The following is a 12,500-nucleotide window of genomic DNA, read 5'->3' as shown; positions in this document are numbered from 1 at the left end:
CCTCTCTGAAAGGGCGAGCGATAAGAGAAAGGCGAACGATTGGGTAAGTGGAGAGGGAGATAGGGGTGGGACGGGGCTTGTAAAGAGCAACTATGAAAGTTATTTTTCTATAATAATGAAAATCACAAAGTGATCTTATAGTTCTAATTAAATGTAAGATTTCTAAGAAAATCTAATCGATCGATCGTTTCTGTATTCGTTCTAATACTTTTTCACTATCTTCGATTTTCATGACTTGGGTAACGTTAATTAATTCTTTACTCTCCTTACTCTCATTAACGTCATAATTAACAATGGCGTTTAACTTCGTAGTATAACGTTCCTCGTCGAATTACCGATCACTGTTTTAAACGTTAATTTAAGTTTATCTCGTGAAAATATTTCTCTCTCTCTCTCTCTCTCTCTCTCTCTCTCTTTCTCTTTGTAATATCTTTATTAACTTTATACGATATTCAAATGTTTACATATATACATACATACATACAAAGCATTATAAATTTTTATATTTTCTATAAAAAATAATGTACAAAGGAATAACATATAATTAATATATTATAATTATAAGAATAAGGATAGAAATTTTTTATATAAGAAAAATCACGGAAAATTTTCCAGTTAAAAAATTGTTCTAACAACCCGGGCGAAGGGTGTTGCTGATGGTGCTGGTGGTAGAAAAAGGAAGTGAATTTTATAGAGCTTGTTGACTTTTTTCTTTTCCTTTTTAACGAAATACATTAAATCTCAAGATCATTTTTCAATATGTCAACTATTCGTTGTCTTAAACGGAAACACATCAATTATTTTCTTATAACAACGACATATTACTACGTTAACAAAAAATCAATAAATAAATAAATGAATGAAAGAACAAATAAATTTCGTTTAAAAAAATTACTTTTTCAATTTTTATTATATTTTCAATTTTTCCGCTATCATGTTCTTTCTCTCTCTTTCTCTCTCTCTCTCTCTCTCTCTCTCTCTCTCTATATATATATATATATATATATATATATATATATATATCTCTATCTCTCTTCCTCTCTTTCTTTTTTTCTTTTTTTCTTTTTCATAAAAACAATTCTCTCTGTAATACAATAATAAAAATAAAATATGATAAAAATAAAAAATGTTCTTATGTAATATTTAAAATTGAAAAATTAAATATTACTATAGATTTAACGTGACGTTTAAGATCTTGTTTCAAAGAATTTCGACTTGTATCAAATATAGATCGAATTTATTAACGATATCTTTATAAAGAAATTAGGAAAAAGATTTTTGTGGGGTAAAAACTTACACACGTACAAAGGAGGGAAAAGTTGAACTGTATATATTTATATACTCGTGGATTGAAAAAAAAAAAATATATATATATATATATATATATATACACGTATATGCTTTTTAAAAGAGAAAAATAGGAACTTACGAAGAAGGATAACGATAGCAACGCAATGTCCTGGATAAATTCCAGATATGGAGTACACAGTAAAAGAGGAGAGAAAGAGAGAGAGAGAGAGAGAGAGAGAGAGAGAGAATCTTCTGGGAGCGACGTCGGGAAATTGAGAGTTTACCGTATTATCTTTCGAAAAATCTACCTTACTAGCTCGATTTCGTTTCTACCTTCCTTCCTTCCTTCCTTCCTTCCTTCCTTCCTTTCTTTTTCTCCTTCTTCTTCCTCCTTTTCTTCTTGTTCTTCTTCTTCTTTTTCTTCTTCCTCTTTTATCATTTCATTCGATAATCAAGAAGATCTTCTCAAAGGTTTTGATTATCGAATATTAACGAAGTTCTAAATGAAATTCTTTCACATAAATCCTTTACGATTCAATAGTTATCGAAAATCCACCCACGATCACCGATGATTTTTTTTTCCTTTTTTTTTTTTTTGGCTATTTTTTTCTATTCTTCTTTCTTTTTTTTCTTTTTTTTTTTCTTTTTTTTTTTTTCGTTATCATCATTTACGATCGATACACTTACCTCTCTTTCAATTCCCGTGCTCTCCTTAACGAATTACAGATCGATCATTATCAAGAATGGTCCTTAATAATCGTTTAAAAAATTTAATGATATTAAAAGATAGAAAATAAAAGATTAATACTACGTGAAAATTTATTCGTATATGTTTTAAAAATTTGCGATCTAATCGAACGTAAATATAGCCGATAATGATCGACCGATCATTTTTGTTAACTTCATTCCACTTTCTAGGATATCAATAATTAATTATATAGTATTATTTTTTCTTTCTTTTTTTTTTTATACGTACATAGACAATCTGCTTTATGTATAGATTTTGATACGGGACAATTAAAAATGAAATCAAAAAGAAAAATAAATTGATAGACGATGATGACGATGACGAATCAGATGATCATATATATACATATATGTCAACTTTTATAATCTTTTTCCAAAAATATATATAAATATATATATATATATATTTATTTTAATTAAATAAAAATTATAATCCCTTCGGATAATTTCAATATTACTAGAGAATTCATCGAAACGAAAATAAATTGATTTCATGAAAATTCGTCTGATTATATTGCGCCAACTTCATCGATTCATTTTTTTCCCCTTGGATATAATACTTATCGACGTTCCTATCGTTCATTCTAATAAATATCAAAAAAAGAAAACAAATATCAATACTTCGTTTAAAATAATTTTTATACAAGCTAACGAAAAAAAAAAGAAAAAAAAATAACAATAAATGTCATTCAAAAAAAAATAAATTGTTAGGATCGATTTGATCAATGAAATTATCTCCATTTCTAAAATATATATACGTTTATATACACGTATGTATGAAAGAGAGAGAGAGAGAGAAAGAGAGAGAGAGAGAGAGAGAGAGAGAGAGAGAAATAGGAAGCTTCAGTCTAATCTCATGAATATCGCCGAGAAATGCAAATGGTGTTTTCCGACGTTAAAGCGAAGTTTCCCGTGTTGCGTTTGCGTTTGTGCACTATAGAAGGTTTACCATCGATAATTGCTTCGCATACCGCGCAATCTGCAAACCGAGTTTCTCCTATTAACGATAACGCATCGACGCATTACACCGTTTACATATCTTTTATAAGCTTTTTTTTTTCTTTTTTTTTTTTACGTATACATATACATACATATATATATATATATATATATATATATATATATATATATACACAAACACATATATACGTTTGTATATATATTTTATGTATGTGTGTATATATGTTTGTGTACATATAAATATTCTCTGCATCACCCCTCGTTTTGAGTATACCTGTTCGTTTATAGAACGTTTATTAAGATTTATTCAAACGTCAATGTAAATTGTTTTCAAATTACTACATTGATCCTTCTTTCGGTGATTTACGTACGTAAGATATATCCATAATAAATATATTTTATTTTATTTCAATATAAACTTTTTCACGATATCGCAAGAGTTCAAATCGATCTACTAAAAGAAGAGTATATTTGAAATATATATATATATATATATATATATATATATAAAAATTGAAAATTAAAAAATTAAAATAAAAATATTTTATAAAAGGAAAAAAATGAAACGGAAAGTGAGAGAGAGAGAGAGAGAGAAAAAGAAAGAGGAAAAGAAAAGAAATATATTCTAATCAAAATGGGATTATTTGAAACTTAATAGACTTTTTTCTTCATTCACGAATTTTATGGAAATATCTCTCTCTCTTTCTCTCTCTATCTCTTTCTCTTTCTCTCTCTCTCTCTCTCTCTCTCTCTCTCTCTCTCTCTCTATTTCTATCTCTATCTTTATCTCTATCTCTCTAGCAAAAGCTTGAGGAAGAAAAGCTCTCTTGATTACAGGAGATGTTAAAGTCGAAAGTTCCAAAAATTTTAAATGTTGGTTGGGAAGTGGAGGTGATGGGAAATACGGGTATGAGAAGGGCAATGAAGGGACGAACGTACGGTAGAACGGGGAATTTGCGGTGGCTTTTACGAAACTGTGCAGCGATTCAGATACTTTCAACCGCTGCGTTAAAAGTGGCCCCCCTTTTTTAAATGGCTAAAAATACGGTTCAATTTGTGAACTCTTCCAAAAGAGATAGAAGATAAATGATAGAAGCTTAAATGTTCCTAAAGTTATATATCTCGTTGGATATAAAATTGAAAAAAAATGAAAAAAGAAAAAGAAATGGAAAAAAAATGAGTAAACGAGAAAATAAAAAGAAAAAAGAAATAATAATAATAATAATAATAATAATAATAAAACAGAACGAAAGAAATGTTTTTTACAATAAAAAAGATAGGAAAAGGAAAATTAAAAGATGAAGAAGAAAAGGAAAGGAAGAAAGAAAAAAAAAAAGAAAAAAGAACCGCTAACTCTAAATTATCGAGAAAATTTATTTGCGAACGAATAACATGCACTGTTTGAGAATATTTTTCCAATCTCTTTATCTCATATCAGAAAAAGAGAGAGGGAGAGAGAGAGAGATTGGTTTTCTCTTTTTTTTTTTTGAATCCATCAAGCTCTTTCCACACACCAAAACCACTTTAATATCATTTAAGTTATTATATGAAAATGTTACCGAGTTATTAAAAACATTATTTTCTTGCATTATTGTCATATTTCACTTATACGATCCTTTTTGATCATCGAATTAATTACTTTATTTTTCATTTGTTAATCTCTCTTTTCTTTATTTAATATAATCCAATGACGATAATAATTATTACTCGAAAATCGTAATTAACGAATTATCTCTAATGGTTTTTTTTTTTTTTTTTTTTTTAATCATTTTCAAACACACATTTTCTCATCCTCGAGCAACTGTCGACGTTTTTATAAATGATTGATAATTTTGAAAGAAGTATTGTTTAAAGGAAACAAAAGACAAAAACAAAAAAGAAGAAAAATAATAATAAAAAGAAGAACGACTAGAAAAAAAGTAACGGTATTGCATAATACCTTGTAAAATAATTAATAGTTCGAACTTAATATTAATTGAACAACAACGAAAAAAAGAAGAAAAAAGTTGAATAAATAATAACGCAGTTATAATTGATACATTGTACAACATGCTATACGATAATCAATAGTTTGGAATACTTTTTAATTAAACGAAAAAAAAAAAAAAAAGAAAAAAAGAGAGACGAACAAATAATATCGTACTTATGCTCAATATTGTACAATAATAATTAATATAATAATTAATAGTTTAAAATAATTATTAATTAAAAGAAAAAAGAAAAAAGAAAAAAAAAAGAAAATCGCATTTATATATTGAATAATTATTAACATTTATATCCGAATAACTTATTATAACATTTATATCTAGCATATAGCTGTAACTATGCGATGCATAATAATTTTATAATAATTTTGACAAATGAATAAATAATCAAATAAATAAATAAATAAATGAAAACAATATTATGGACCAGACAAATAATACATTCATTGATTTTTGTTTCTTTTTTTTTTTTTTGTTTCTTTTTTTTTCTTTTTTTTTTTCTTTTTCTTCTGATCGTAGGATCGTCAAAGGTCAAAAAGTTAGAAGGTAGAAATTCCCATGCGCGTTCGGAGCAACCGTGGAGGGCCACGGTCGAAAGGAGAGAAGGAGCATGACGTAGTAATTGGCGAGGGGGGCGTTTGGGATGCTCCTGACTTCCGGCTAGGGTCGTATGGAGGGGAAAGACGAGACCACCACGGAGGACACCCTATTTTTCAATCTGACGACCGTCGCTACCAACGACATCGACGAGTTACTACCAAGATTTCCCGGAAAGCATTCGCTTTACACGCCTCTTCAGGTATATTCAATCGTCGTTCTTTGAGAGATAAATTTAATGGATCCTTTTTCCTCTTCTCCTCTCGGACCTCTTATTTTTTTCTTTCTTTCTTTTTTTCTTCTTTTTTCTTTCTCCTTTTTTTCTTTCTTTTTTTTTCTCTTTTTCCTTTTTTTGTAGCCTTTCAACCTTAAATCAAACCAGAGAGAAGACTCTGGCCGAACGATTTAAAGTTTTGTGTTAGGATGAGCCGGAAATTTTTAGACGACTTAAAGAAAAGAAAAAAGAAAAAAAAAAAGAAGAAGAAGAAGAAGAAAAGAGAAACAAAAATAAAAAGAAGAAAATAAACAAATCGATATTTACTCTCTTGCTCGTGATTTTTTGTTTCGGCTAATTATTTATTTATTTATTTATTTATTTATTTATTTATTTATTTATTTATTTATTTATTTATTTATTTATTTAGTTTAATTTGTACTTTTTCCTTTTCTTTTTCTCAATCTCTCATTACAAAACAATTTTACAGTCTAACTCGTAAGTCTTAAGTGCTCTTGTAAAAAAATATAATTTCTTTTTTATTTTTTATTATTTATGTCTTCTTTTTTTTCCTCTTTTTCGAAATCACCCTGTAAACAACACTGTTAATAAATAAGTTATTTCTATTTTCGCAAAAAAAAAAAATTTTATATTAATTATTCTAATCAAACTGGAATGTATTAGAACGTACATACATATATATATATATATATATATATATATATATACGTATAATATAAAAGATTTCCTATCAAATTTATCTTTGAAAAGCTATTCACAAATTTTTTGTAATTTTTAAAACGAAATTATTTAAACAATTTTTATATCACAATAATAATAATAATAATAATAATAATAATAATAATAATAATAATAATAATAATAATAATAATAATAATAATAATAATAATAATAAATAAATAAATTAATTAATTAATTAATGAAAATCATTGTATAAAAAAAATCATTTCAAAAGATTGAACAATTCGTATCGACTAGTATTTAACAATCGAAATATCTCGATTCAAGATTGGATCGGGGCGTGAATGAGGGAGGGGAGAGAGAGAGAGAGAGAGAGAGAGGAGGAGGAGGAGGAGGAGGAGGAGGATTTTGACGCGAAAGTAGAAAAGGGGTGAAAAAAAAAAGTTAAAAAAGTACTCTTGCATACTATATAGTTTCTCGTTCGAGTTCACGGTCCATTAGTTGTCACCGTCATACGATCCACCATTATAGTTGTGTGTTCTATTCGCTCGTATACGCTCGTTTCAACTCGTCAGGCCAATGAGAAATACGATAGATAAAAGAGACCAGGGGTTTCCATAAACCGTACACCCATAGAGAGTTAGAGGATAGGAGATAGTAATAAATTAATAGATCCTCCCATTCTACTCAAATACAGGAAGCAGGAGCATCAGGACGTACGAGTAGACGAACTACTACCTGTTTGATTAATGGATTGCTCCTCTGTGTTTAAACTTCATCGAATCTAACGCCAACCTTCGATGCGTGTCGACGAAGACTTAATCTCTCTCTCTCTCTCTCTCACTCTTACTCTCTCTCTCTCTCTCTCTCTATGTATCTATCTATCTATCTATCTATCTATCTCTGTCTTTATCTCACTATCTCTCTGTCTCTATCTCTCTTTATACCTGTCTCAGGACCAAAGTTCATTAATTGAACGTTCGAATTCGTACGATTAAAGAGAGCAAGGGAGAGCAGGAGAGAGAAAGATAGATAGATAGAAATAGAGAGAGAGAGAGAGAGAGAGAGAGAGAGAGAGAATTCAATAACTGTGCTTCTCTCTTTCTCTCTCTCTTTCTGTCTCTGTCCTCTCTTTCTGTCTCTCTGTCTGTCTCTCTGTCTGTCTCTCTGTATGTCAATCGAATTTCTCAAGAGAATCTTTCTTTTATTTTCTTCCTTTCTTTTTTCTTTTTCTCTTTCTTTTATTTGTCGAAAGAGATAAAAGATACGTAGAAGAGATTAAAAATTTTCGATCAAAGAGTATCGTGCTTGATAAATCACAATTTTCTAGGGTGTTGTTTACTGAAACGTAGGGCGAACACTCCTCGCATGAGGGTAATTCCCTCTCAAAGGCATGTCTCTCTTCTCGAATCTCTTCAAAGAATGATAGAGAGAAAGGAAGAGAGACATAGTGAGAGAGAGAGAGAGAGAGAGAGAGAAGAGAAGAGGCAATAGGGTCGAGTGTCGGTCCATTATATATGAGGTTAGAAAACTGAAATTTTTTTTTTCTTATTTTTTTTTTTCTTTTTTTTTTTATCCTTATTCGTTTTATCTCTCAAGACGAAAGAAAAATTTATTTATATATATATATATATATATATTTATTTATTTATTTATTTATTTATTTATTTATTTATTTATTTATTTATTTATTTATTTATTTATTTATTTATTTATTTATTTATTTATTTATTTATTTATTTATTTATTTATTTATTTATTTATTTATTTATTTATTTATTTATTTATTTATTTATTTATTTATTTATTTATTTATTTATTTATAATAGAATCCTCTTTTTAAAAGAATGACAAATATTTTTTTTTGCTATTTCTCTTTTTCTTTTCCTTCTTTTTCCTTTTTTCATTTAATTATCTCGATGCATTCGTCAGGAAGTAACGATACACGTCGAACGTTAAAATCGTTGCCACGTTTTTCCTTTTTTCTTTTTTTCCTCTCATTCTCTCTCTCTCTCTCTCTCTCTCTCTCTCTCTCTCTCTCTCTCTCTCTGTCTCTTTTTTTTACTTTTCTTTTTCATTAACCAAAGATCGATGATACAGAACCTACATACATATATAGGTATATGCATACATTCGTACATACAAACATATATATATATATATATATATATATATATATATATATACATGTATACATACATACATACATACATATATAAATACATGCACACATACATATATATGTATATATATATATATTTATATACGCTTACGTATAGGGCGAAAGACATTCTCATTAATTTCAATGTCTATAGAAAAATACACGTTTTTGCGATCTGGAATACCAAAGCCATGTAACGAGCTGAGCCAAGTCTAGAAACGATAGAGAAATTTTGGCATTGTTTAGGAAACCAACTAGAATACATAAATACATACATACATGCCTATGTACTTATGTACTTATATGTACGTATATATCTAGATATATACATACATCTCGTAGGTGCCTGATGTATTTTACGGTTGAACGGATCGATCGTGAGAATATGGCGCGTAAACGTAATTGGGAATATGTATGAACGTGAAAGAGAGAGTACGAAGGTGAAAAGGGAGGGAAGAGGAACGTGTGGTGGACGTAGAGAGATGAAGGGAGATGGAATTAGATGAAGAGCTTGGCTATGATGGTTGAGGGAAAGGAGGGAGAGAGACGAGGGATGTTACAGCTGAGAAATCGATTGAAATAATTTAACTTAAGACTTATATTCGCTCGCGAATATAAATTATATTCGTTTTCTTGATATATTTCTTGTGATATTACTTACGATGACGATGACAACGATGACAACGACGAAAGACGAGATCCGTCGACTAACGATAACTTACTACGTATCTAAGATAAGATATAATATATAAAAGGTCACATCACGTAATTCAACTTAAAATATAAACAAACGTGTTCGTAAACGTTGAGAAGGGACAAAGTAATATCACCGTGTCACCTACGGGAGACTTGCTTAGTCCTTTGTATAACTTCAAGCGTGACGCATCAAAGATAACACAGCTGTAGACTGAGAACTAGATAGATAGATAGAGAGAGAGAGAGTGAGAGAGAGAGAGAGAGAGAGAGAAGGTGAGAGATGGAGTAAATCTAATTTACATCGGAATACCTGAGCTCCATATAAAAGATTTTAATAATTCATTCGTTCATTTTGTTATTCTCTAAGTTATTTTATTCAAAGTATTATTATTTTAACGTTAAATATTTCATATTAAGTGTAAAGATAAAATTGGCAGATATAAAATATTATGTTTATAAAAAGACTCGATAATATGTATATATTTCTATAGAAATATTGATAAATACGTAGTAATAAATGTCTTCAGTGTACATAGATACGTACATATATATGTATGTATGTATGTATATCGATTAATATGTAGTCGGAATATTTAAAATATTATGATTTTAACGATTATTCATTATATTATTGCTTATGTATATCAAATATTTTAATAAACACATATATATATATATATATATATATATATATATCTTCTTCGTATAGATTATACTTATTATAGACTGTGTACATTGATTGGGATAAGAACGATTTCTCGTTATATTATATTATTATCGGGTTGAAAAATTATATTATATTATTCTTTATTAAATTTATTAAATTTACTTTTAAATTCATTTTCATGAAATAATTAAATTTTTTAATCTAAATAATTAAATTAATTGTAATCCATATTAATCTTAATAAAACTATATTTTAATTGGAATTTTTTTCTTTTATAGATACATTATATTTCTATCTAATTTAATTAAATACTGAAAACAGAAATATATATAAATTTTATATTAAGTAAATCTTATCGTGGAAATCATCAATTACTATACAGATTTTTATAAATTTTAAATACCGTCAAAACTTATAAATTTAATATGTTTTATCATTTAATTTTTTTTTTATATATTTTTATATATTATAATAGTATATCTAATTCTAATTTAATTCAAAAATTTTTTGACATTGAAAATTTTAAAAATTTTAATTATAATTTATTATATTTCATCAAATTATAAATTATTATTTATATTTTAAAAAATAATTCAACATAAAACATTAATTAATTTATATAATATTTAATTTAATAACTGATGCCGACACTAAATTTTTCTATTTATTATCATTTTTATCTTATTTTAATTTTCATTAATTTTAATAATATCTAAACATTATTTAATTTTTATCCTATTTAATATTAAATTATATAATTTTAATAAAATTTAATTAATTTATAAACAAAAATAAAATAAAAATCTTTTTTTTTACGAATAGAATAATGTACTCTATAAACGTGTACGATTTTTTGAGAATTCGTGAGAATTCAAAAGAGAAGAAAATATCGAAAAAATGAGATTGACACGGGAAAAATATAATTGGATATATTACATTTATCGAAATTTTCGTGCTCATATTTAACAGTTTACATATTAAATACCTTCTCCTTAAATTAAGCGCCAAAAGAACTTAATTATCTAAATCTAAAACCTTTAACGCATTTGATATGTTTCGGATAATTTAATGCCTTGATTAAAACGTCTCGGCAATCATATCAATTCATGTACAAATATTATAACTTCAGTTTTCTCATCGCTTAGAACCTCCCTTATGAAATGATGGCTTATCGCTAATATGCTTGTTTCACGCATGGAATACGAAATTCCTTGACAATTTCAATGCACTTGGATTATCGTCATTATAAATAATAACGTCGAATTTGACACGTAATTCCAATTAAGAAAAAATATCATTTAAATTACAAAGTTGCCTTAGCAACGTCTGTACTATTATTTAATCTCTTTAGTTGATAAAGCGCAATCGTACCCGTTGCTTCCTTGATTCTCATGAAATAGAATCTCCATCAAAAAGTGGAAAACATAATCCATATAGAAGTTGCGATCGTTTATGCATCTTCTCCAATATAGTGTCTCTTTAAAATTTTCAAAAAGCTATTTACCCGATTGATGCGATCTGAACTCATAACCTCTTAGAAAAATCTTTCGATAATGAAATTACGTTTAATGACCGATTTATTATGTAAGAAACAATAGATGTATACAATATATAAATAGAGATAATGAATATTAAAAACGATAATAAAATTATGAAGATAAGAACGAATAGTATGCTTCTTAAATGTGTCCGTCTTCTTCAAGAATTCGTCGGATAAAGAAAACGAAATATCGAGGAAATGAGATCGGCACGCCATCTTGCATGAAAAAAATGCAAATGTATATCACGTGACCGAAATTTTCGCGCTCATATTTAATTTACATATCCAATAATATATAATATATACGACATACGAAAAAATAAAATAAAATAAAATAAAATAAAATAAAATAAAATAAAATAAAATAAAATAAAATAAAATTGTATCGAAGAATTATCATTTAATAATAATGCAATGATGTATTATTTAAACGTAATTGATTTCGATTTGATCGTTTTTTCTTTAAACAGGCTATACTGATCGCCCTGGTGCTGGTAGGCATTATCGTCGGCACTGTCATTGGAAACATCCTGGTTTGCGTCGCGGTATTCCTCGTTAGGAAGCTACGACGACCGTGCAACTATCTATTGGTTAGCCTTGCTGTCAGTGATCTCTGCGTGGCGCTCCTGGTAATGCCGATGGCATTGCTATATGAGATATCCCATAATTGGACATTCGGAGCGCTTATGTGTGATCTTTGGGTTAGCTTCGATGTACTCAGTTGCACCGCCAGTATTCTCAATCTATGTATGATATCTCTCGATCGGTAAGTTCCAATCGACGAACGTTTCAAATTTTTCTAAGTTTTATTATCATTAATATTATTATTATTATTATTATTGTTTATTTAATTATTATTATTAATTTATTATCGTCGAAAGTACGTCGAAAGAAAGCTTTGCTAGTTTTTTTTTATGTTTTTTAGTTATTTTTTTTTTCTT

At 27.7% G+C, this 12,500-nt stretch overlaps 1 protein-coding gene across 4 annotated transcripts in view; it reads left to right on the top strand.

Annotated features, from left to right (window-relative positions):
* The window catches only part of 5-HT7 (5-hydroxytryptamine receptor 7), a 123,515-nt gene that overhangs the window by 51,070 nt on the left and 59,945 nt on the right, over positions 1 to 12,500 (top strand). For all 4 annotated transcript variants that reach the window (XM_035867111.2, XM_035867108.2, XM_035867112.2 and 1 more), the window contains 2 exons: positions 5,502 to 5,781; positions 12,030 to 12,325. In XM_035867111.2, coding sequence (XP_035723004.1) covers positions 5,653 to 5,781; positions 12,030 to 12,325 — 425 coding nt within the window. In that variant the 5' untranslated portion in view covers positions 5,502 to 5,652. The remainder of the gene's footprint in view (positions 1 to 5,501; positions 5,782 to 12,029; positions 12,326 to 12,500) is intronic.

This window comes from Vespa mandarinia, chromosome 5, assembly GCF_050613455.1.
Source record: "Vespa mandarinia isolate Hongniang chromosome 5, ASM5061345v1, whole genome shotgun sequence".
Lineage (NCBI taxonomy): Eukaryota > Metazoa > Arthropoda > Insecta > Hymenoptera > Vespidae > Vespa > Vespa mandarinia.
This window is presented reverse-complemented; position numbering and strand designations above follow the sequence as displayed.